Below are 27282 nucleotides of genomic sequence, written 5' to 3'. Positions count from 1 at the left end.
AAAGGAGGGATATAAATGCAATAAATAAATAAATAGGCGCAGTGAAGACAGCCCCTAGGTTAGATGACTGGCATAAATGCCTTCATAATATGCCACTAAAGACCATGCAGTTCCTGGGCATACAGAGCACTCTTAACCTAGTGCCAGGCGGGCCTGAATGGGGAGCTCACTCCACAGCCACCTTGAGCGCCATTTTTGGCAGAAAGGCAGGCTATGACATCGATTGATTGATCCTAGTGCTACATGAAAAGGGCGTAAAAGAAGAGGCAGTTGAAGAAACATAAGGCAGAGAACTGGTTAAGTGGGGGGGGGGAGAGAAAAATTGCTTCCTATTGTTGCTTGTTAAAGGCAGGAGGGAAGAAGAAGAAGAAGAAGTCACCGCCTTCTTGGAAATAACCAGTTTGTTTGCCCAAATCCTCTTTCCAGGCCTTCAAATTTATTTCTATTTATTTTTTTGGTTCCTGCTTGATCCCTGGATGCTCCCAGAACTTCCAGGTGGGAGGGAAGGTTAGAATCGCTCCTCCTCCTCCAGCCTCCCTCCCCTTCCTTCTTTCCTCCCCCTTTTTTCTGCTCGGGAGATTTTGATCTCTTCTTCTCTGCCTTGGTTTCCTCCTCTCCGCAAACTGGAATGCAGATAGATAGATAAATAGATAGATAGATAGATTTTTTAAAAAGATATGTTTTCCTCCCACTGGGTGCTGCTGCTGTTGCTACTGATAGAGGGAGAGGATCATGCTAATCGTTATATCCGTTCGGCTTCCCCAGAGTTTTGGAGCTCTTCCCCCTCTGTCACACACCTACACGTTCCTCCCACCCACCTCTCACTATAGAAAAATGATTAATCAGATTATTATTTTTAATCCGGCTGCAGAGAGATGGCGCGCGGGGGGTGGGGGTGCGGAGGCGCCGGAGAGGAGGCGAGGCCAGGGCCGGACTGGAGAGAGGGAGGCGTGTGAATGCGTGTCCGACGCGAGCGTTCCGCGTCCTGCTTTCCAGTAAACATTAACCAGGTGTTGTGTGCGTATCTATGCGTGTGTGCCTGCGTGCTGTCTCTCCCCCTCTCGATGCTACTCCTACCCAAACCGTGAGAAACAGCGCAAGATGCAACTTCGCACCCTCGGCCTTGACCTCCGCTTTTTAAAAACTTGATCCCACCGACCGGTGGGGAGGGAGGGGAAGGGGGCGAGGCCTTTTGCCGCCCCAACGTGTCTGGATTCCTTCCCACCCCATTCCCCGCTTCACTCGCGCGCTTCTCTTTCCCTCCGTGCTGTTTCCTGTGAGTGCATGTGAGGTCTTCTCGGGGGGGGGGGGCTTTCTGACCCACCCCTTTTGTACCAATCCTGTGCGCTCAGTGGCTCGGAGCGCCCCCCCCCCCCCCCGCCAGCCTCCGCCGCCGGCTCCTCTCCGTCCAACTCTTCTCCCTCTCCTCCTTCCCTTCTGGGCAAGCCATCACCCCGCCGGTCTTCCCTTGCCTACCGATCGCTCTCTCCTCCTCCTCTTGCTCCTTTCTCCCTCCGTTTGAGTGTGTTTCGGGAAGAGGGGGGGTGAGTTAAGGGGTCCCCCTCTTTTGCAGCCGTGTTTTTTTTTTCCATCCCCACCTCTGCCTGTTCCTTCATGGCTGGGAGCGAATGGGACTGGTTTCAGCGGGAGGAGCTCATCGGACAGATTAGCGACATCAGAGTCCAAAATCTCCAAGGTAATAATAATAATGATTTCTCCCCACCCCACCCCCATGTGCGTGTATGCGCGCGCGTCTGTACCCGAAAAGCGCGTTCCCTCTCCGGATTTGGCTTCCAGATGGATTCGATTTGGGGACTTTAAACTCCAGCTCCTTCCTTCCCCGGCTCGCCTAGTCTTAATTCCGTCTGTGCATTTGAGCGCTGTTTCCTTTTCACTTGCTGCTTTGATCTGCTGTGTTCGGAAGACGGCTTTGGCGGGGGGCGGGTGTGTGTGGAGAGTGTGGCATTTTGTATGTGTAGAGTTTTGAGGATAAAATAGCTGTCGCTGGAGCATGGAGGGAAATAGGGGGTGGGGAGCAGTTGTACTAGGTTGGGTATGCATGGAGGCCAAAGGTTTTGTTTTGTTAAAATAATGTGAAATCCTGTGTGTCGTTTTTCCTTGGGACTCCTAGAAAGTAGGAGAAGGCGACATTTTTGTGTGTTGGTCTGTTTTTTTTAACTTTAGAAAAGTTCAATCTGCAGAGTACCTAAAGCATGGGACGAAATTTCTCCAAACCGAAGGTAGACCATGGTTCACTGGTGAAGTGAACCGCTGACCAATTTCTGGTGGGTCAAGCAAGGCACTTTTTAGGCAGGACATAATTTGGATTCAGGAACTCGTAATATGTGTTAGTTCTGCATTTATGTCCTCATAACCCACCAAAACTAAGTCTAAGCAATGTGTATATCCTATTGAGGCTTCTTCTTTCCTCCTCCCATCTCTGCTGCTTCTGTTGTTTTCCCCTTTGTCAAATTTTAGATTGTGTGTTCCTTGGGGCAGGGACTTTACCTTTTGTATAGAACCATTCACATTGATGGTGCTATATAATAAATAACAATGAATCCTGATTATGCATTCTTGCTCTGTAGATTAAACTCTTCAATAGACCACAGGGATTTTTAGAAACAACAACCCAAGCAGGCTGTCTAAGACTAAAGTTAGTTTGACTCCTAATGTAGTAGATTCACAGGGCTGGATAATGTGATTTCAGAAATTCTCATGATGGGCAATCTTCTCTTCTTCCTCCCCTTTCTAAATCCCATCAAGAAATGTTAGTATTAAGGAAATAAATGTGCTAGGACAGAGTTAACAAGGGCAAGGAAAGTTTTCTCAGATGTTGTGAAAGGTTGTTCCTTACAATGAGTCTTTGCTTCCTCCTCCGCATCACGTTGATGAACAAATAATTTCACATGCCAGCCATTGGACAAGTAGAAAAGTCAATTAAAAATGTACCTCTGAGCAAAAAACGTACTGTAGCATCTAGAGCCAAGATGATTACAGGAAAGTAAGGATATGCTGATCTCTAGGAGGAGTTTGTAGGCGAATTCACAAATTGTTATTCATGGTTGAAAACAACAACAGCGCACGTGACATTACTAGGATGGCTTTTCAAAGAGGAATTTTGGGAATGAGTGAGTTTCCGAAATGGGAAGCAATAAACTTGTGTGTGGCTGACTACACACTTTGCACACAGAAGGACCCTGGTTCAATCCCCAGCATCTCCAGATAAGCTTGGAAAGACTCCTGTCCAAATACTCCAAAGAGCATCTGCCAGGGCCAGCCCTACCATTATGCAGAGTGAGGCAACTGCCTCAGGTGGCAGATACTTGGGGGCAGTTGCAGCAACCCTCCCAGCCATTCCCCGTTTTGAAAGACAGCCTGTCTGGCATCACCTACATTAGCCTTCTGCCTTCAGGTGTGATGGCAGGTGCTGTCCTCTTCTCAGTGTTAAAGTAAGATTGAAATGCCAGTCTAGTTTGCCTCTGTACATGGAATGGAGGGTGAGGGACCTCACCATTTGTCCTTTCCCCACAAATTGGCTTGGGGCTGGTTCCGGAGCTAGAGGACCAATGGTTTGACTCTGTATAAGGCAGCTTCTTGTGTGCATATTGATAAAAACAGTAGGCTGATTGTCCTCCCTTTAAAACCTTGGGAACTAGTAGAACCTGGCTGCTAACACAAGGTATTTACATATGACCTGATTGGAGTAGAGGCAGCTGCTTGGCCCGTGATCTAGTACAGGGTGCAATTTGACCTGGATGCTGCTGCTGCTCCTCCTCCTCCTCCATAAAATCTCATCTGGAATCATAATCCCTGTTTGAAATGAATAAGCAATTTTAGGCTGTTTCATCCACATGTCTTTTTGACCTCCTTCATTATTCACCGTTCAGTGTTTGCAACAGTCTTTGTAAAACACACTCACGCATGTAAAAACATATTCTGGATTAAAAAGGAATCGAATAAAAGGGAAGCTTTTAATGGTTACAGATCATGATGGCTGTAGATTACTCCAGCATCACAGGCAGTATGTCTCTGAATACTAATTACTGGAAGCTGGGAGGTGGTATTGTATCTGTGGCCTACTTGTGGCTTCCTATTGGGGCTTCTGGATAGCCACTGTGGGAACAGAATGCTGGAGTCAGCATGTGATCTAGGAGGGCTCATGTTTTAAGGCTGCTGTACTCGTTTGCTACTGGTGCTTCCATTCCAGATTCCATGTTTCCTTAGGGTAATGTGTGTGTTGCTGGAGAATGTGAGCAGGAAGATGGTGTCGCACTCATGTCCTGCCTGTGGGCTTCTCATAGGCTTCTAGTTTATTTTATTGATTGATTTATTGCATTTCTATACTGCCCAATAGCTGAAGCTCTCTGGACAGTTCACAAAGATTAAGACCATTCAAAGTATAAAACAACAGTATAAAACTATAATATAAAATACAATATAAAAGCACAACCAGGATAAAATCAGCAGCAGTGCAGAAATACAAATTTAAAACAGCAAAGTTAAAATTAATTTATAGACTGTTAAAATACTGAGAGAATAAAAAGGTTGGCCACTGTTGGAACAAAATGCTGCATTAGATAGGACTTTTGGGCTGATCTAGCAGGACACTTCTTATGATCAAGTTGAGAACCTGTGTTCTTTTCAGGGTAGACTCTTTCAGTTCACTTTGAAAGTGTAAACCAATAATGGGTGTGTAAATAAACCCTGAATATGTTTACTGGATGTTCTAAGAAAACTACCTTTGCTTCAGTTGAAATCTCTTTAGTTCCCTAAAAGATCAGAACTATGTGTAAATGCTTAAGGCTTCTTCTGATGGTTTAGTGGTTTTGTCAGCTTGTGAGCTCCAGTCTCCAGTCTTGATTTCATATCCCCAAGACACTCTTAGTGTATTCCTTGAAAAATACTCTTTGCCTGGAGTATTTACAGTCAAGAATGGCTATAATGTTCTTCAGATGAAAACCCTAGTCATGTAGGACTCAATTAGAAACATACTTACTTGGAAGTAAGATCCACTGAACTCAGTGGGACTTATTTTTTTCAACGAACCTGCCTTGTATTAGGCTGTTAGTCCAGAAATGTTAAACAGTTTGGTTTTAAGGTAGTGTAACCCTGTCATTTTAGCAGAAGTAACCTGCAATTGTATCAGACTGGTTTTGTTTAATTGGTTTTCTGTATCAAACTGTATGCTAACAATGCCAGGAATGACCCTGAGGCCTAGTCCAAAGGTTAGGTAGAGTCAAACAGAAGGTTGTATTCAGTAGTTTCCACCAGCAGTGAAATGGACACAACTGGTGGAAGAGATTCTACATGCTTCCAAATTTACTGGTGGAGTTCAGACAACAGTAAATGGAGATGACTGGAGTTGTGCAGTCATGGATAATTATTTATATTTTACCCTGTGTTTCCTCTGCATATGGAAGCACTCAAAGCAGCTTACAAGATTCAAGCGAACAGACAGAATTAAAACAACAATCTGTAGAATTAAAAGGATAACATAGGTAACATGACAATAATTACAAACCACATTAAAAAATGTAGAAAGCCAGCTGATAAATAATTGTTAATACCTTAAGCACCGTCAGAGTTAAAAGCTTGGTGAAAGAGAAATGTATTCAAGCGCTGGCAGTGTACCAGTAAAGCTGAGAAGAAACTTAAGTTCTTGCCTAAGGGGTTGATGATTCTAGATAACATAAGAGTAACTCCTGGATAAATTGTAGGCTGCCACCAGGCTGGTATCGGGGCAACTATCGAAGCAGGCCACAGTTGGCTTAGAGCAGCAGTTGTTTGATGGCAACAAGTTTGATTGTTGTCACCAAACAAAACTTGAGATTGTGCAAAACTATGCATGGTGTGGTGAATGTGGATAGAGAGACATTTTTCTCCTTCTCTCATAATACTAGAACCCGGTGTCATCCCATGAAGCTGATTGGTGGGAGATTCAGGACAGAAAAAAGGAAGGACTTCTTCACTCACCACATAGTTAAACTATGGAATTCACTTCCACAAGATGTAGTGATGGACACCAATTTGGATGGCTTTAAAACGGGGTTGGATAAATTCCTAGAGGTTAAGACTGTCAGTAGCTACTAGTCCTGACAGCTATATGCTACCAGCTGTATCAGAGTCGGCATTCTTATATACACCAGTTGCTGGGGGACATGGGTGAGAAGGTGCTATTGCATTCATGTCCTGCTTACAAGTTTCCCACAGGCAGCTGATTGGCCACTGTGTGAACACAATGTTGGACTAGAAGGATCCTTAGTCTAATCCAGCATGGATCTTCTTAAATTCTTAATGTTATAGCTAACTGGTGGGATAGGAAGTAACTCCATTAGTCAGATCTCATGTTTGTTGTTCAGAAGTAGCTTCCATGGAGTTCCTAAGATTCATAAAAGTATGCATAGGATAGCAGTCTTACTAGTTGAGTCTATGAAGTGGACTTTTAAAATAAGCATACATTTTGTGGGTGGGAGGTGGGTTCATGAAGAAGTATTAGATCACTTAAGCCTCAAGCCAAATAAGTTGATAATGAAGCTAGTAGGTTAGAGCTTAATCCTGTCACTGTTGCCTTACAGGAGAGTCTAGTGGTAGATTTCAGAAGGGTCAGCCACGAACTATGTACAGTGCATAGAGAAGTCTGCTTGGCTTACAGCAGTCAATCTGAACTGAGTTTGGCTCACGATCAGATGAAAAGAGAAGTCCTTATAATGTACTGCTGTAGAGTGAATTAAGGGACAAATGGCATATCGATTGTTTTGTCCACTATGCCTGTGCATTGGCTAATGCAGAAGCAAAACTGCATTGACTTCTTTTATCGTTCATTCAGTACGGATATTTCCAGCAAAAGTTATGTTTGCTCATCTTCAGCAGGCCTGAGTTGACAGGGACTGTGCCAACTAAAGTAACAATAAAAGAAGAATGTTGGTGTGCAGGGACGGAAAAGCAATTTATTTAATGTACTCCATCCCAGACTTTTTAATGAATAGTTGACATTAAGCTGAGGCAACGCCGTACCTTGAATTAAAATAATAGATTTGGGATTACATGCCATTATCATCAGGCACATGGAGCAAATGTTGTTAATACGACAGCAAGGCATGCAAGGGAAATTGTTGCAGTTAATGGGAATTGATGTAGTTTCTACATCAATTCCCGTCTTCCATTATTTTACAGAACGGAATGCAACGTCTTCCATTATTTTACAGAACAGAAAAGGTAGGTTAATTTTATTAATGCACCAGTCCTGAGCACGCAAAACTAGGAAGCAAGTTGCATTGAACTCAATGGCATTTGAGATGGCCCTGCACATGAACGAAGGGGTTTAAACTGCAATCGTATGCACACTTACCTGGGAGTAAGCATCACTGGATAAAATGGGACTAATTTCTGAACAAACCTGTTAGTTTGAACAGCAACAAGCAAACCTCTTTTATGGTGTTGGTTAGGAAGTGCGCCACACTTTTATAGTTAGGTGGCATATACTTGAATCATAGAATCATAGAATAGTAGAGTTAGAAGGGGCCTATAAGGCCATCGAGTCCAACCCCCTGCTCAATGAAGGAATCCACCTTAAAGCATACCTGACAGATGGTTAAATTGTGCATGTGTACACATATGAAAAACATATGTTAGCAAGGGTGTGAGATTCAGGCCGCATCTACATTACAAGCAAATAGATTTAAATCCATGGTTACAGGGGTGAACTTCCTCTTACCCTTCCTCCTCACTGCAGCTACCTTAACCCCCCCCCCCCAAAACTGCTCTAGAGGGGCCCCCAGTCCTCTGCTGCAGAATTGGTCATGGGTGCAGCAGACTGCAGGAGAGAGGAGAAACCCATTTCACCAGTGGTTTCTGTTGCGCTGGCAGATGGCCAGGGCTGGATAGAACCCATTACAATTGCTTAAAAAAATTCTTAACAAATTTTAAAAGGTATGAATGGTTTAGAAAAAATATATGCTTATCTGTGTTCCTCTGTAAACTAAAAACATAATATATTGAAACAATCATTCAGTTTTAATATTTATGTGTAGCTATTCTGCTGAGAATAATTCCTGTTCCAATATGTGCTAAATTTTCTCCTGTCTTCCACAAAATATCATAGTGCTCTCACTGCCTTCGTAATGTGCTAATTGGCACATTGTCACTTATATTCTGTGTTTTTCTATGCTGTTTCGTTGTCACTTCTATGTTCCTAGTTCTTATTTTGTGCCAGAAGTCTTCTTGCTCCAGCTAATTATCTACCCACTGGTGCTATTTGTCCTTCCTTTTTGCCCGGTTTCTCAGATCATTCTATCGTAAGCTGTGTCACATCTTCTCTTCTAAAGCATGTCCTGTTTCCTAGAAATCTTATTAAAGGAATAACATTTAGTACATTATGCCATTATTGTTGTAAATATTATACTGTCACCTGATGCATGACAATCAAGCATCCTTAACATGGTATTATACTTAGGGCATTGTGCATGCAAAACATGTCATCTACCACTAAGATACAGTCCCTCCTCCGAAAAATAGGAGAATCCATTGGCTTACATTTGCCCCACATGACACATGTGGGCTGGGTTCATGCAACATGCTAATCCACCCAGTGTGGGTTGTTGTTGAACAATGGGATATTGTGTTATCTGAACGCAGCACGTTTTCTGCAGGGTTGCTCATTAACCATGCTGCATGGTTTGTTAACTGCCCTGAACCACCCAACAAGAAGTCCTGGGTTTTCAAGGTGGCTTGTTCAAGAAAAATAAACCACACTGCATGGTTAACAAGGCACTCTGCGGAAAACACACTGTGTTCAAACAACATGATAACACACCCTGCGGTGTTGTGTGAACCCAGCCATTGTGATCACAACACAATGACAAACTGCACTAGCATGAAACATCCGTCACTGTTTGACTGAAATGATCCTAATGTCATAAAGCAGCGGTCAGAAACCCTCCACATGTTCGGGCCTTTTCTGTTAGCCCCCCCCCCCAATTATGGAACTATCTCCCCGATGTGGCCCACCTGGTGCCAGCATTGTTATCTTTTCAGCGCCAGGTTAAGACTTTCCTTTTCTCCCAGGTATTTAACAGCATATATTGAGTTTTAACGGACTCCAAAACGAGCTTTGGCCTGGCTGAGTGTTTAAAAATTGTTTTAAATGTTAGCTGTTCTTATGTTTTTGTTTTAAAATTTTGTATATTGATTTTTAATGTTCAGCCTTTTTAGTCTAATCTTTCTAATCTTTATAAACCACCCAGAGAGCTGCAGCTATGGGGCGGTGTATAAATGTAATAAATAAATAAATAAATAAATAAAATAAAATAAAATAAAATAAAAACCTCCATAATCCCTGACCTTCGGCTATGGTGGCTGGGGCCTGTGCATGGGACCTGTAGTCCAAAACATCTGGAAGGCCCCAGATTGGTTGCACTTCTCATAGAGTACTGGAGTAGGCAGAAGAGTTAACCGGTGGTTGTGTTTGTACAAAACACTAAGCTGGAATTGTTCACTATTCTGGCTTATTGGTAATGAGCAGCATCGTCATGCATACTGCCTGATTGCTCCTCCTACAAGCAGGAGCAGCTAAAGTCACCCGAAACATCCCTGGCTGCAGCAGGGATGTGGGACTGCAGCAATGTGTTTGATGAGGTGCTCAGATTCTAGAGATGGAAAGGTTGATGTGTCTAAGGATGGAGTAATAAGATGGAGCAGGAAAACAGGCAATGATGCAATATGGACCAAGGGAGAGCTATGATAGGAGGACTGGAGAAGGAGCTCTCTAAAAGCATCTAAAAGGTGGGAGAGAGAAAAAGTACTGGCAGGGGTGGGGTGGGGGAGGTAGAATGGGAAGTTCAGAGAGAGGAGAAGTTTTTTTGTGAACCGCCCATAGAGCTTCGGCTATTGGGCGGTATAAAAATGTAATAAATAAATAGATAAATAAATAAATACATGACCTGGAGATACAGGAGAAAGAAAGCTGGATTTCACTCAGTGATCTGAAATAACCAGCAAAATAATTGACTGCAGGCTTATTTTCAATTATCTATTGCAGTGGCTTTTATAGTATTAATATTTATATACCACCATATTTGTTAAAAAGGCCATCAAGGCGGTGCATGGTTTGAAACCGTGGCCCCAAGGAAACCCGGTGTTGATTTGATGTAATCCTGAAAAGCTGCATTGAGAAGCTTTGTAATGGCAGACAAGCGTCCTGAAAGCCAACCTGCCCTCCCAATCTTCCGCTGCAGAGTTCAGCCACAGGGTAGCGTTGGGTGTATTCTAGGGTATATTTACAACTCAAGTGGAGCAAAGGTGAACCCCAGTGTTTAAAATGTAATGTGGGTCTAGGTTCAAGAAATGACCACGGAGACAGAGACGAAACCCTGTACAGTTGCATCCTCCCCATAACTCATAGAGTAGTTTCTGCAGTGTAAAATCTAACATTTGGCAATTCTCTCTCTCTCTCTCTCTCTCTCTCTCTCTCTCTCTCTCTCTGTGTGTGTGTGTGTGTGTGTGTGTGTGTGTGTGTGTGTTTGAGAATTAAATTTGATTCTAAGTTATTACTAAACTGGATACAAATTGTGTCTGTTCCTGTGCATGATTGACTGCACATTAGGCTCACACCCTTCCCCAACTTTGTGCTAAACTCCCAGCATTCCTGACCATTTGCCATGCTGGCTGGGGCTGATGGGAAGTTATATGCTTCGTCCATTTTCCTCTGCTGCCCCTTATGCCTGGAACGCTCTTCCAGAACATTTGAGAACTACAAGTTCAACCACAGCTTTTAAAGCTCAGCTAAAAACTTTTCTTTGTCCTAAAGCTTTTAAAACTTGATTTTGTTCTGACTTTATACTGTTAGTTTTACCCTACCCAGTGCCTGTTTACCCTACCCTGTGCCTGTTTACATTCTCTTCCCCTCCTTATTGTTTTATTATGATTTTATTAGAATGTAAGCCTATGCGGCAGGGTCTTGCTATTTACTGTTTTACTCTGTACAGCACCATGTACATTGATGGTGCTAAATAAATAAATAAATAATAATAATAATAATAATAATAATAATAATAATAATAATAAGTCCCAAACATCTGGAGGGCACTGGGTTGGGGATTAGAGTCGGAACAAAAAATGATGGGCTGTAGCCAAATATTTCCCTGGGATAACAAAGGCGAACGAGTTTAATATATTATGAGTTCTCATAGGCAAAAGCCTACATAATCAGATGTAGTGGACCTGGTTCAGCAGTCATCAGTTAAAAATCCAATCTGTTTTTCCACCCAATGCAATGTGTGATCTCAATGCGTCAGTGGGTTGTTTTTTGTTTTTTGAAGTGGCACGGAATGTTTGCTGTGCTCTTACTAAAGTCCACAGGGAATTTTGATATAGATTTTTTTTTAGAGAGGCCAGGGCTTGAAAACTCCATTTGCTTTGGTGCCAAAAGCAACTTCTCCTGCCGTAGGGCATTCCATGGCAAAGCTGCTGAAGGTATAAAAGCTGTTGTAAGTGCTGTAGCCTAACATGGGTTTGATCTCTCTCTCTCTCTCTCTCTCTCTCTCTCTCTCTCTCTCTCTCTCTCTCACACACACACACACACACACACACACACACACATGAGGCTGTCGGCTCCGTTTTGGTGGAGTTGTGATTCCATTCTGGGTTTCTGCCAGAACTCTAATTGAGCTGTCCAGAGTGCTGAACTCTATCTCCCCCAGAAATATAGGTTCAGAACCTTGGATAGCTCCTTTGGAGTTCTAGCTGGTTCTGGCTGAAACCTAAAACGGAATCACAGCCCCACCGAACAAGGAGCCTCCAGTGGAGGAATCTTTAGAAAGCTGACTTGAAGGGAATATGATTTGGATCTACATGTGTGGATAGAGTAAAAGGCAATGAAGAAAGATGCAGTTTGAAACTCATGGCTTGGTTGAATTGGCTTTAGCTCAATGTCGTCCTGCTCTTGAATCTTTGGGAGAAAGGGGGCACAGCTCAGTGGAATGGCACATGCTCTACATACACAAGGTCTCGGGTTCGATCCATCTCCAAGCAGGACTGGGAAAGACCCCCATCTTACACTCTGGAGATCTTCTGCCACATTACTGGGCTAGACAGATCTATGGGCTGACTTGAAAATCCTTGCCTGCCTGGAAAACCTTGGTTTAAGGCAGCTTCATATGTTGTTATTAACCAAATTGTTCTTTGCCTTTGTGACTTACATGCATTTATAGTTACTTGGTCACCACACTTTGCTATATAACATTGCAGAGGAACTTCAGATATTCCAGCTTTCAGACATGTTAATTGTGTGCTGTGTATTCAGTCCGCATTACCCTGACCCCTTGACCCATGAATCTGTTTCTCCCCACTGCACACCACAATCAGCAGTGCCTGAGCTCCCTTAATTCTGTAGCCTTCTAGTCCTTGCTGTGCCATTTCCATGGTACCAGCTTCCAGTCCTTGTTTGGCAAATGCTAAGTTCCCCAATCTCCGTCTTTCTCTACGTTTTAATTAGGCCTAAGAAAGTATACTGGCCCATGTGCTAGGAGGTGGCTATACTAAGCAAGCCATTCCCCCCTTCAGTAACAAATGTGCACGTGGGTGTTTTGAGAACAAAATCTGTAAAAAATAAAGTCTGGGCTTTTGGACTTCAATGAGTGCTTGAGCTAATTTCTGCATTTGAGCAGTAACGATTCCCCACCCTAAGTGTGTACACACCATCTCTGGTTGAAGGCCTCCTTAGGCCCATGTGGGTCCTTTCACGTGTATACATGGAGGTTATAGGTCCATGTGAAGCTGTATATTTCATTTTCTGCTGTATTGAGGCTACTATAGCTTGACCCGTGCTTCCTTTGTGGAAGCTGCAGTATAGCTATCAATGAAAGGAAGGGACAGTTTAGGATGCTCTGCTCTCAGTTGGATGAGTGCCAGAATTCTCTCTGGGTTTTTAGAAATCTTTCGTCAGAGATGCCCAACGCATTTTAGACACTGATATTTTGGATGCAGAAAATCTGAATACCTGATGTTAAAAATATAATGCACGCAAGAGCTGTTTCAAATTTTTGTATGTGATTAGCAATGTTATTTGCATTAATTTTTTAAAAAAGAGATAATTTACTACTTGTTAATAGTACCTCAATATCTGCCACTAGGGCCAGATCTACACCAAGCAGGATATGGCACTTTGAAAACAGTTTGAAAATGGTATATGGAGTGTGTCCTGGGCCCAAACAGTTCTCAAACCCAGTATAAACCATTTTAAAGCAGTAGTGTACATCCTGCCCTGGTGCAAGCTGCTGACCCCGTTTGCTCTTTCTTCTAGGGAATTGGTACAAGATCTTGGTGGTCCCACTTAGGACAGTCTAGCTGGCTTTGAGGACGAGAGGCTGGCTATTGTTTATTGATCGTGGCTCAGTGGTAGAAGACATGCTTTGCATGCAGAAGGTCCCAGGTTCAATCCCTGCTATCTCCAGGTCAGGCTGGAAAAACTCCTGCCTGAAATCCTGCAGAGTTTCTCCCCGTCAGTGTTGACAGTGCTGGGCTAGGTGAACCAATGATATGGTTTAGGATAAAGCAGCTTCTTGTGCTTTTCCTATGTGCTCTTTTCACCCATTGTAACCCACAGATATCTTTGGCATAATGACAACTTGAGATACATGCGAAAGAAAACATGGCTAGACTCTGTGAGGTATATGGCTTATGCCAAGACACTGGTATAGTGATCATTAAGCCAGCCAAGCAAAATCAGGTTAGAAATGATTTAAAAGGAATACTTAGAGAAGATAAATATCCAAGTAGCCTCTGATCAGACTAAAAAGAAACAGCAAAGTCGTGCCCACTTAGGTTAGTTCGTGGTATTCTCAGAGGCACTGTCATTGAAGGAAGCTGTTAAATGCATCATTCTTCATCCTTAGAATAGCTGGCGGAGGAAAAATAAATCAGCTCTGAAATGGTTGGGACTTGATCCATACAAAAATGAGGAGTTTTCTGTTGTCATTTAGGGAGCTTTGACTATTGGGCAGTATAAAAATTGCAATAAATAAATAAATAAATAATTATAAACTCAGATTTACGTGGTATTCCTTGCCTGCCTGAAAAACCAGTCAGACATTACATGGGAACGGTGTTAACATTTGAAAGCACTGGTTTCATTTCAAGAGATGCACTTAAGATTTGAGGACTCAGATGTGAAAAGCAGGATGCTAGGCAAAGAGATGTCCCCAGGGCCAAATTTAGTTTCCTGACAGATGATGGTTATCTTCCTTTTCCAGTTGCCAGCACTTTTGCCAAGTGCTGGCAAAAATGACATCTATGGCAACAGAACTTGCTAACAGGCTACCTTTGGGTCTGGAGGTGGGTGTTACACAACTTTTCACTTGATTCTCAAAACAGCCCCCCCCTCCCCCGGTGCAGTAGGGTGGTTGCTTACACATTGCCACAGGGAAAGCAGGTCACCCAAAAAGAGTGCAAAAGGGGATGGTGATTTGCATAACTTTTGCATATGCTAATATAAGGATGCAAATTTAAAACCAATGAAATTACATAGTGGGGGAGTGATCAGGTGACCTGTGTGCTGCTGTCCAGGTGCTAACTGTTAATGGGCAGCTTCAAGGCCCAGCTTTTCCTTCCAATGGTTCTTTATCTTTAAACCAGACTTGGATTGGACAGCCCTTCAAATAGAGATGGGGTGCAAAAAGTTCAGGTTGTAGATGCCCCGCCCCCAAGCCTTGTCTGGTGGCCGTAGCATCTAATACCACTGAGGGTGGGGGAGAAGGAAGAAAAACACTCTAGGAACAGGCTCTATGGTTCCTGTCATAGAAGCATCATTCCTAGAGTATCCTAGAAAACAATGCTTGGAAGTTCTTGTTGGCTTCCTAATACATTTAGAGCCTGCTTCTAGAGTGGACTTTTCTTTTTTTTATAATCAGGTTGAAGAGGGGCCTTCAACACCTTGATTATGTGACATGAAACTGATGCTGTTTTTGCATGTCCAAGATCTGCTGCTTAGGTGAGTGTGAGTGGAGTGTGTGCATGTGTTCCCTGCCACCCTAATATACACCTCGGGGCCAAAACGGTTTTGCATTCCTGAAACAGAATGCTTTCAATTAACGGAATGGCCACTATAAAATAAGAGACTCGGTATTCTAGTTGCTGAGCAGAAAAGTGCAGGATCTGTTGGCTCAATTGATTGTTACATTGGAATTGTTACATTGGGAGCTCCCAAACATAATTTTCATTCGTAAAACCAGCCTTTAAAGACCCACCCTCCATCTGTGCTACAGCCCTGGTCTAAATTGGGGTGGAGTAAGGGTTGCTGTTACCTCCCCAAAAAAGTTTGATCCCCAAAAGTGTTCTATAATCTTTGCTCTGGTATGTTGTTGTTTTTAATGATGCAGCTAATTGCTTCTCATTTATATCCTTGAGCTGTTTATGGTGTTTGTGGGATTTCTGTCACATTATCCATCCAAACAGGAAGGATAAGTAAATTAAAAATGATCAGTTGCATGCAAAGCTTCATCATGAAGGTCGGGTCTAGAACATTTTTAATTAACTTTTCAATCAAGTGAAGAGATTGGTATATTTGTGTTTTGTAAATTATAAGGAGCAAGCTTAAGATGCCAACCTTACAGGACTTACATCTTTTTTTTAAAAAAAACCCCAAAACAAACCAAAACACACCATAACCACTGGCCAAAATAGTTTGAGTTGTAGAAAGACTTTGAAAAGCAAATATTGATGTTGTCAGTGAGTGTGATTTCTGTATTTCAGCTGTGAATTATAAGAGAAACTAATTTTTAAAAAAACTTTAAAGGAAACTGGGCACCATCGCTAATGTAAATTATCACTAAATTATGTTGTGTTGCAGTTGGTGACCTCTAGTGTGACACCACTAGTGATTGCTGGTGTGACGGGTTTTCTGGGGGAATGTGCCACACCAGCAAGTGCTAATGGCTTTATGCTAGAGGTCACTTATGCCAGTGCATCGTAATTTATGTTAGCGGTAATCTCACATTGGATGCTGACCTGTTTTTGTTGTTATGGATATGGCGGTTTTAATATTATCCATCTTAAAGGTTTTCCAGTTGTACCGTTTGAGTTTCTACAAGTAGCCATGCACATTTGCTAAGGGAAAACGAGAGATCTGCTATGGCTTCTCCCTTAAATGTTTGGATTGGACTGTTTGGGTCCAGGTTATAAATTGCCCCCTTTGAAATCACTGCTTGTCACCATGCTGTGAAAAAAACTTCACCTCCTGATTTAAGAACATAAGTAGAGCTCTGCTGGATTAGATCAGGGGTCCATCTTGTCCAACGCCTTGCTTCCCACAGCAGTAAACCAAATGCCCTCTGGGAAACCCAGAAGGATGGCTTGAAAATCAATAACTTCCTTGTGCAAGGTTCTAAACTGCAGGTGGAGCCTCCATTAGTACATTTGGCTCCGCCTCCAGCCCCAACACGTGAAGGGTAGCAGGGTTGTTGGAAATGTACCAGGGGGAGGACAAGGAGAGTGAGCCATGTCCTTGCTCTCCCCAGTCACACTATGGGAAAGGTGTGTGACAGGGAAGGCCTGAACAAGGCTTTATTTATTTATTTATTTATTTATTAATTACTGCATATATATCCCACCTTTTTTCTTCCAAGGAACCCAAAGCGGCATACATAATCCTCCTCTTCTCTATTTTATCCTCGCAACAGCAACCCTGTGAGGTAGGCTGGGCTGAGAGTCTGTGACTGGCTCAAAGTCACCCAGCGAGTTTCCATGGCCAAGTGAGGACTAGAACCTGGATCTCCTGACTCCCAGTCCAACACTTTAGCCACTACACCACACTGGCTCTCTAAGATTTTAGGCAGTTTTAAAGGGGGGTAGACAAATTCCTGGAGGAGGAAGCTATCAATGGCTTGTAGTTCTGATGGCTATATGTTACGTCCAGTATCAGAGGCAGTATGGGAGGGTACTGTGTGAAGAGAATACTGGACTAGATAGGCCTTTGGTCTGGTTCATCATGGCTCCTCTTATGCTCTTATCTTATGTTTATGTACTTACGTTCACCATTGAGGTCCTTCTATGGGTCTTTCTACTATTTGAGGTGAGGCAGGTGGCCACCTAGGATGGGACCTTCTCTGCTGTGGTGTCCCACACTGGGAACATGCCCTTTCTTAGAGAGACTCACAGGGCATTCATTCTGGGTGATTTTGGGGGATACCTTTTCATTCCTCCTGGCTTAGTTCTTGATTAACCAGTCTTTTCTGGCATCTAAAACTTGTTGTTGATGTTTTCTTGTATGATTGTCTCATTTTTTAATTTTTTTTTAACTGCCTTGAGAATCTGTATTCCTGAAAAGTGGTGCATAAAGGCTTAAAATAAGTGAATTTTTCTAATCCCCTCTGAAAGCCACCTACGCTAGTGGCCATCATCACAGCTTGGGGCAGTGAGTTCCATAAATTAACTGTGCATCGTGTGAACAAGTATTTCTTGTCTGTTGGCAACTTTAGGATTAAGTAGACGCTCTCCCCTGCCCACACACCTTTCCCCCCCCCCACTCACCCTGGTCTACATGTTTATTGATGGCACAGGGTCCATTTTGTTCCAAGTAAACGGAGGATTGTCTGAACTACTTTTTACATGGCTCCTTTCCTGTTTCTCATTTTAATATCTATTTTCAGCTAAATTTAGTAGCAGAGCTTTAGCCAAATGATTGGAATTGCAGTGGTGGTGGTGGTGGAGAAGTACTTGATCATAATTGCTGGTGTGTTTCCTGGCAAACAGCTGAACTGCATCTCTTAGCCAAAATAGGCAATTTTAAAAGCCGCAATCTCCAGTATTAATAAAGCATCTTCTCCCAAAGCATCAACTAGACTGTCTGCTGAACAAGGACTAGTACAGGATGCAAACAGATCGGGTGTGAAACTTTGCAGTCAGAGAGGTTGTTGCTGCAGAAACAGTAATCAGTAAGATTTAATTGGCAAGTGAGGGCTTAGTATATGGTATGTGTGTGTTTTAAATTAATGGTATATAACTTAATGTGCTCATTCAAATATGCAGTGCTTTTGAGAGGATGTGGCTAGCTAGGCTAGACTAATTCTGAGTTACGTATGAGAGAAAAGAAGTGTTTTGTGTAAAGCCTATTTTTTTACTCTGGACTTTTACCAATACAGTTCAGAACTAGGCATGGGTAAATCCATTAGTTTATTTATTTATTTATTACATTTCTATACCGCCCAATAGCCGGAGCTCTCTGGGCAGTTCACAAAAATTAAAACCATTCAAAGTATAAAACAACAGTATAAAACCATAATATAAAATACAATATAAAAGCTCAACCAGATAAAAACAGCAGCAATGCAAAATTACAAATTTAAAACACCATGTTAAAATGTGTTTATAGATTGTTAAAATGTTGGGAGAATAAAAAGGTCTTCACCTGGCGTCTAAAAGCATATAATGTAGGTGCTAAGCAAACCTCCTTTGGGAGCTCATTCCACAGCCGGGGTGCCACAGCAGAGAAGGGCCTCCTCCTGGTAGCCACCTGCCTCACTTCCTTTGGCAGGGGCTCACGGAGAAGGACCCCTGAGGGTGACATTAGGGTCCGGGCAGGTACTTTCTCTCCCATTGGAATTGTTTTTAAATCTCTTTCTCTCAAGGATTTGTCTATTTTGGAAAAACCTGCTCAAAAACAAACCGAAACAAAATTCTCACCCATCTGCACCAGCCGAATTCAATAGTTACAGCTATTCCCAGCATGGAGAGGACCATATAGTACCTGGTTGCCATATGAGGAGACAAGTCAGCACTGAGATGGTTGAATACATAGAGATTCAAATGGTGACTTTGAGGAAAGAAAGGTTTCTCCTCATTTGATTTTTTAAAATCTCAAGAACTTTCTGTCCCAAATATGGAAAACTTTGTGAATTTTGGGAATTTCTTATCAAAACTGAAATGAAATGAAATTCCCATCCATCCCTACTCAGAACAGGATCTTTATTTATTTATTTATTTATTACATATCTTGGCCGCCTTTCAGGGCAGAGGCCCTCACAAGGTGGCTTACAACACTGACAAATAAGATATTAAAAGCAATAAAATATTAAAATATTAAAAGCAATAAAAATATGATGACAATAAAATAGCAATTAAAACAACAAAACCGACAATAAACCCAGCAGGAACAGCAATAGCAGCAATAACTATTCATCATGGGAAGGCCACGGTAAACTTAGGGAAATCTTTCCATATTACCATCATAAATCCACAGCATTGCAGATTTTCCTGTAGGGTTTTCTCTTGGAATCTACGTTACAGATCATCAGCTGAAGGCAAATACTAGTGCCTGTTCATTGCATTTTATCTTCTTCCATGTAGTCTTCTTGGCTCAACCTCTACTACTAAAAGCCCAGCCTAGTGGCATTTGGGTGTGTTCTTCTCTGTAATCATTTTTCTTTTTTTCTTCTGTCATCTGTCAAAACTTATACTGCAATTTCCTTGGAGCAGGGACTTGTCTTCTTGCCTAGGTTTCTCTGTCAAGTCGCATATTCCTTGAAAGGCACTATATATAAAAAAAACAATTCAATTTGTCCTCCCTGATGAGTTCCAGTGTGTAACACCTCGGCAATAAGTCCTGTCAAAGAAGGTTATCCTCTTGTGGCAGAAATCTATTACTTTAACCATGACGCATTTATTTTTCTTTTAAAGTAGCTTTCACTTTTGTAAGTACATAAAAGTTAGAAGGTTGGGAAGTACTTTTGCTCCATTTTATTTCTTTATTTATTTTATTTAAAACGTTTATATCCCGCCCTATATCAATAGGATCTCAGGGCAGCGTACAGATAAAAGCATACAGTATAAAACAGTAAATATACACAGCTAAAAACAAATTAAACCATAAACCAAGTTAAAACGATATATAATTTAAAAGCAGTAAAACTATTTTCTCTTGACAAGTTTGATACAAGTTCTAAAACTATCTATCCTCTTGTGCCTCCACCAAGGTCAGGAGAGAGAGTGTGTGGAGGTTGTTATTTTTTGGCCTGGTAGCCTTAATTTTCTCCCATTACAACGATCATTTGGACACGTCACTTTCTGGCCTTTCTAACTTTTGAAACATTATGCTTTTGTCAAAAGGATCAGAAACCGCAAGAAGTGTAATTGATGCACATATTTATTTATTTATTTATTTGATGAGGAAAATTACCTTCTTTTGTCTGGATTGCTAATATGACTGGTGATTGATTGATTGATTGATCATATTTTTACCCCGCTCCTTAGCCAAAAAAGGCTTTCGGAGTGGCTTACGATCAATTAGGAAAAAAGACAGTCCTGGCCCTCAGGCCTACAATCTAAAAAAGACATGACACACAACAAAAAGGACTTGAGGAGGGAAAAGGGGAGACGGGGGGGGGGGGGAATTAAGACTGGCAAAGAGCTGTTAGAATTGTCCAGCTCCTGAAGGAGGGGAGTCAAACTGGAGCAGGCCCTAATGTTCCCCCTGCCTGCTCCTGTCTCCCTTGCTCTTTCTTTCTTCCCCACAGGGTCAAGATAGCAGTTAGCCCTGTGGGCGGGAGGGGTGCCCAACTGGAGCAGGCCCTAATGTTTCCTCTGCCTGCTCCTGTCTCCTTTGCTTGTTCTTCTTCCCCACACTATTGACACAGTGTCTCCCGATCCTGTAGTCCAGCCTTCCCCTACATGATCCCCTCTGGATGTGTGATGGGAATTGTAGTCCAGCATTTCTGGAGAGCGTCCAGGTTGGGGAAGGCTTTGTAAAGTTTGAGGTGAGTCAAACGTTTGTGAAGGTGGGCAGCTGTAATGGTGTTTCTGTAGCGGAATATGCATTGTAGTGGGCACAAAAGGTAAGAATTTATTGTATCTTGTAGACATCACTAGTTCTGTACGTATGTGTTGTGAGATAACTATGAGTAATGGAATATATTCTTGGAAATGGAGGGAGGCTGCCACGAACGGGTCGGTCAAGTGCTGGAAGCAGCATGTAGCTTAATTTAAAAGGGATGCCCCCATCTGTTTATCAGTGACAGACTTTGGCCTTTTCTAGAGAGAGGGAGCAGGGAGGATCTTGTGATATTCTGATAGCGAGATTCTCCCCTTAGTCTACATGCAGGCGTGACATCCTGGGAGGAAGGAGGGTGTTGTGCCCATCTTTATTTTAATTTTTATAAAGGAGATGAGTGCATGTGTGTTCCAGCTAGAACTTAAGATTGGTGTGTGTTTTTCTTAAAAAGCCCCGACCCGAATCCCCCCATCCCGATTCCTCCTGGCCCGATTCCTTCCCTCTACTGATCCCTGCTACTCACAGGGAAGAGGAAAGAAGCCAGGACAGGCAGCCACACGTCCCACGGTCTCAGGACGATCCTGAGACCGCAGGAAGAATCAGGATTTCTCAGGGATTATTTATCCCTGGGAAAACTTGGCCATGACCAGCCTGGATTTTCGGCTGGTGTAGAAACGGCCTTCGTTACGTTGAGAAAAATGGGAGCGGTGGTATGACCAGGTCTGAAACTAAGGATGAGGTCATTGGGATCATGAGGGTTATAAAAGCCAGAGTTTCATCAGTTTGGGAGAGAGATCCTGGGAGAACCAGGACCCTGACATAGGTGCTTAGGCTGCTTTTGCCCACCATGCCTTCCGTTCAGGTAAACACAAGCCTTTGATCTTGATTGTTGGATTGTGAAGAACCTAGGAATGTTTTTGTTATCAATGTGCTTGCTACTATCTTCATTGTACATCCAATGATTATAACTTGTATGTATTTAGGAATGGTTGTGATCTACCTCATTTTAGCTAAAGTCTGTTATTCCCATAGACTGTTTGAGCACTTGCAACCAAGTATCTAAATCACTGTAGAATAGCTCTCTCTTGGGGTTTGTGAATTTCATGTTTGCTCTTGAGAAATACCCTCTGCTCTTCCTTGAAAGAGAACCAGAGGCATTTTGGATGGTCACCAGTGCCCATTAGCTGGAAAATGTCAGTAACTGTACTATCTGTGACCCAAAGGACTAAAGGCTAGTTCGGCCATGCTGGCCCCTTTAGAGTATGTGGGACGGAACCAGTTCTGAGGCTGGGACAGCATTGCATGAAATCCATTCTTCATTGTGAGCTTCCTTTTAGTTTCATGAAGATACTTGCTTCTTTGGACTCTAGAACTTTTCAGGTTGTTGTCTGTAATGGTGGCTGCAACATTTCCATTTAAAGCTCTCATCAACAGATGGGTCTCCCCTTATTTGGTATATACACTTGTGGAAAGAGAGAGATACCTACTCCCAAAACTTCAGGTTTGGCCATGGGAAGTCCAGTCCTCAAAGTGAGCTCTTGCTGAAGGATACCTACACTTGAAACGCATGTAAAGAACAATTGCTCAGCCAGTTTAAGTGGGATGTGCCATACAGCCTGGGAGTGGATATAAGGACCAAAAACAAAGACAGGCAGACAATGAAACCAATTACTGCTTGGTACAGCGTATTGCTGTTGCCTTAGATGCTTTGGGGTTGGGAAGGAAGCTGTGTGGGTTTCCCTCCCCCACACCATTGTAATATATAGGGCTTTAGGTTTTTGAATAATTTATTATTTTGTCACATCAATTTTTACAAGGCATTTAAGCTGTCTACTAGTTCCATCCCAATTGTTTGTCATTTAGGATATGGTGTTGGGTATATTGGTTTTAAAAAGCCTAGTGTGAAAAGAATAAAGCCGAAAATGATGCAAGCATTACAGGGTAGGTGCCTTGGATTTCTTATCTAGGAACAGGAAGGAGTCTCTGGTGACCAAGTATCAGTAATAGGGTAACTATATGAAAAGGAGGACAGGGCTCCTGTATCTTTAAGAGTTGTATTGAAAAGGGAATTTCAGCAGGTGTTATTTGTATATATGGGGAACCTGGTGAAATTTCCTCTTCATCACAACAGTTAAAGCTGCAGGTGCCCTGCCCTCTTTTAAATCTGGTCACTCTAGTATAGCTCCTGCACTTTAATTGTTGTGATGAAGAGGGAATTTCACCAGGTTCTCCATATATACAAATGACACCTACTGAAATTCTATGCAACTGCTAAAGATACAGGAGCCCTGTCCTCCTTTTCATATGGTCACCCTAATCAGTAAGCTTCTTTTCACAAATGTTCAGAATTAAATATTGTGAAAAACAGGGAGCAGTCTTCAAGAATGGCATCCCTGAGTTAGGTTTACTTCCCTCAAACCCCAACATGTTGTTAAAGTACTAGTGCTGTGCTGATTCCTGCTCCCTATTTTTGGGAACCTTTTCTTTCCCTGCAAAAGAGGCATTGTTTTTTTCTGCCTCTTTCACGGAGGGGGAGAATTTTGAAAAAAAATCTCCTTGGGAAGGGGGACAGTGTTTCCACATACCTTTTAAAAGTGTAGCCAATTGCTGAGCGCCCTTCTTATTTCTTTTTATATATATATATATATTTTAAAAATCACCCCTTGCACTTGAAGGAGCCCAGCAGTTCTTCCTGAATGCTTATTGGAGACCATGTGACCTCACCCTCTCCAATAAGCATTCAGGAAGAACTTCTGGGCTCCTGCCATGGGTATTTTTTTTAAAATTTAAAAAAGAAAAATAGAAAGAAGAACCCATCAAAACTGCCTATACTTAAAAAAGGTATATGGAAACCCTGTCCCCCTCCCCAAGGAGAAAATTCTCCAAAATTCTCACCTCCAGCCTCTTTTGCCAGAGTTCCTCCTCCCTATGAAATGCTGAAAATGGAATAATCAAAATTTGTGAATGTTATTATTAGGTCCTGTAATAGCATTGCCAGATTAGACATGGGGGCAGAGTTGACATTTAGGTCAAGCCATAGGGTCTGGTTCTGTTGTCTATTATCTCTGTTATGTGGTTTCTTTTTCTATGAAATTTTATTTTATTTCAGTAATAAAGTTAACAAAATAAAGGCAACAAAAAAAGAACATACATAATAATTCAAGATCACTAAGGAAACAAAGGAATCCACTAATTATAATTCTTAGTCTTTTACCAATATGCTTATGGAACATCTACAGTAAAACCATCTAAGTAGGAGCTCAGTACCTAATGAAAAAGTAAAAATGCATTCTGTACAGCATATAAAAGGTACCATGTGTGAGTGTATGCTATTTTGTGTTTATGTGTGTATAAATCAGAAACAATGTAGGCAACTGTCCTTGGTTAAAATTTGATCAAAAGTTTGAAGACCTCTTTGTTGTTCTGACTGCTGTGATTTTCTCTGAGCAATTGAATTAGGTCCTGTAGAATTCTTCTCAGCAACGCCTGTCAAAATATCCTGACATTTTTATATGAAAGTTTTGCAAGGATGGAGAATTTAGGTGAAGTGAAGAGGTTTCGAGTGCACCTTTTCACTCTAAAGCTTTTCAAGTCAGTGTAACTTTTCATTTAGAGTAAGCCATCAGGAGTAACTGTCTCTGTAGTGCATCCTAACGCAAGGGCAATTATTAGCCAGACCCTGTAATCAGTAGAGGAATGATGAAGCCGTTTCCTTTCCCCCCGCTGGCCCGATTTTAATTAATTCAACTAACAATGGTTACTAGTGGTGAACTGAAAACTACTGTGAGGCCAATTAATGTTGGCAAGCTAATGTGTATTTATTCTTAGGCTTCTTTTCAGAACTATTTCAAGGATTTAGGGCAAGCTGCAATATAACCCTACCTAGATTGAATTTGGGGTGAGGACAGGACAGGCAGTTCATCTTGTCCTGGAAAAAGCAGACTCGCTAATGTTTTGGTCATGGCTGTTCTCCGAATTGGTAGAGAAAGGACTCCCATCACATGCAGTGGAGGCTGATGGCTCCGATGTCAGTGGGGTGGTGAATCCGCTCCAGGTTTCAGTCAGGACTCTAAAGGAGCTATCAAGGCGTCTTCCATGGAGTTTAGAGTTAGACCGGTTGTGACTGAAACCCGGAGCGGCTTCACAGCCCCACAGGCATTGGAGCCACCAGCTTCGAAGAGGCTGAGCTATATAAGAAGAATGTTAGCATAGGTTAAGCCAGCCTTCTCCAGGTTAGTGCCCTCCATGGGCAAAGTAAGAGCATGTCCCCAAACATACTGCTTTAGAATGATTTAGCCATTCAGTTCTGCATTTTGTTTATCAGCCTGCAGCTCCTTTCCTGTTCACACTTCAGAACCTTTTAAAATAGCAGTCCATGTCTTTGCAAAAAAAAAAGTGTGCATTGTCTGGCAGCGAATAAATACCTGAAGGCCATTCAGTGCCCCCTTCAAAGAACGTCTTGAAAGCCTGTAGCCAGACATACCGAACCATCAGCTGCTGTCTCCTTAGATATTATGAAAGAGCTTAAAAATGCTTGTTGGCTTTACTGTACTGGAGAGGGGTGAAGTTTGCTAAAAATGACGGCTGCAGCTACTAAGAAGTGTGGTTGTCAAGGCATAATGCATGAAATGTGTGCATCGTGGTGGACTTTAGCCTGCATTTTCATGTTTAATTCACGAGGCTCTGTGCATGTTGTGCTTTACTCCTTGGTTACTACACCGAGAGGCAACTGTTTTCGATATGTAGCTCAGTGGTACAGAATTCCATTTGGGGGGGAGGCACATTCCAGTGGGGGGCAGGGCTTAAGATAAAAGAGGTGGGAGCAAAAATACCAGCATATTTCCAGATCATGTGATTTCTTTCATTACGCTCATAGACCAGTCAAACATTCAACACAAAATAGATATAAATTTATTTAATTAATTAATTAACAATACATAAAAACAAAACCATAGTGGGCCTGTTCAGACAACACACTAAGCCATGGTTAGGCCTCTAACCCTTTTGCAGCAAATGGTTAGTGAGCGTGTTTAAACCATGGTTATGTAGCCCCCATGGTTAGGAATGGATCCCTCGACCCACTAAGTCATGGTTCACACGACATGCCAAGCCATAATGTTTAGCTCAACATGCTTAACCACTGTGGCTTAGCATATCAACTGAATAGGTTCAATAAAAGCCAATTAATAAAATACTTACAATACATAGAAGTTGTGCCTCATTCAGAAGAGTCTAGATCTAAAATTAGGTTATTGCTATTCTGTATTACTAAGTAATCTCAATTTCTGTTGATTAATTGGAAACATACAAAACCTTGCCACTTTTGAAGTGACCTTGGGGTCATTTTCTGAAAGCAGATGTGCTAGATGTTGTTCCTCCGCTCTCCCCAGGAACCGTTGTGAAATAGGTTTGTGGCCTTCTAGGGAACCCCAGAGGGCTGGATTGGGACCCCCTGGCCTGAAGTTCTGTACCTCTGATGTAGCTGCAAGCATTTCCATTGACATGAGTGGGTGACTTCAACCTGACCCTACCGTAACTTGTGAGATAGTTCGGAACTTCCTTCCACCTTTAAGGGTGGAAGCCTCTTACAAAATAAAATGAAAGTTACAAAATAAAATTCAATAAAAACAGTGATTACAAATGAAATCAGTTGCCCCCAAATTAAGAAAAGGCCATCAAAAACAGAGCTTTCCTGACAACCTGCAAAGAAGAGGTTGATGACAGCCCCCATGAAAGCTCATTCCAGAGATGGGGGCCACTACCAAAAAGCCTCTCTCTCTCTCTCTCTCTCTCTCTCTCTCTCTCTCTCTCTCTCTCTCTCTTGTGCTCACCAACCTAACTGTCCTTGATAGTGGGCACATGAATAGTCCCTCTTATGATGTCCTCATCAAGATGGTCCTTCAGATAACCTGGATCCAAACCATTTAAGGTTTTAAACGACTTTAAATTGGGCTAAGAAATGCACTAGCAACCAGTGAAGCTGACTCAGTTCCAGTGTAACATGATGTGTGTATTATATACATTTTATTTTAACGAATTGGTTGGTACAAAAGTAAGAACCCAAGGCTAAGCAGGACAGTCTGTGAAAATCAGTCCTGATACATGGGCGCAGCTACTAACTAACGAGTGCATGTGCCCTGGAAGATTGTGGTGAAAAGGGAGCAGTAATTAGCCTGTCTGAAAGACTTGCCCACTAATCTTAGATCATGTAGCTGGCTGCAGTTTTTCAGTCAAGAGCTCAGATGCACCCTGGGATGTGTCCTAGTTCAATGGTAGCTAGGGATGGGGGACAAATTAATTCAGTAATAATTTTAATGCGGATTTACCTAATTTTGCACTTCCAAACCACTATGTTAATTGAAACTGTTTTCCTTTGAAGTTCACAGATCTCTGAATTTTGCAGTCTTCAACTGGAAAATTGTATGTTAGGGAAAAATTAGTGGAAATAACATTAAAATGCATTATATTAGGAAAATTGCTTGCAAAAAATGTGTGTATTGGGAAAAATGTGAACACAGTGCTTA

The 27282-nt window shown here is 42.2% G+C and overlaps 1 protein-coding gene across 1 annotated transcript in view; it reads left to right on the top strand.

Moving 5' to 3' along the window:
* Positions 1-1395: 1395 nt before the first annotated feature.
* CLMN (calmin) overlaps positions 1396-27282 on the top strand; it is a 90803-nt gene continuing 64916 nt past the window's right edge. Inside the window, exon 1 of the mRNA XM_063118013.1 lies at positions 1396-1696. Coding sequence (XP_062974083.1) covers positions 1615-1696 — 82 coding nt within the window. The 5' untranslated portion in view covers positions 1396-1614. The remainder of the gene's footprint in view (positions 1697-27282) is intronic.

This window comes from Elgaria multicarinata, chromosome 2 (assembly GCF_023053635.1).
Source record: "Elgaria multicarinata webbii isolate HBS135686 ecotype San Diego chromosome 2, rElgMul1.1.pri, whole genome shotgun sequence".
NCBI classification, from domain to species: domain Eukaryota; kingdom Metazoa; phylum Chordata; class Lepidosauria; order Squamata; family Anguidae; genus Elgaria; species Elgaria multicarinata.
This window is presented reverse-complemented; position numbering and strand designations above follow the sequence as displayed.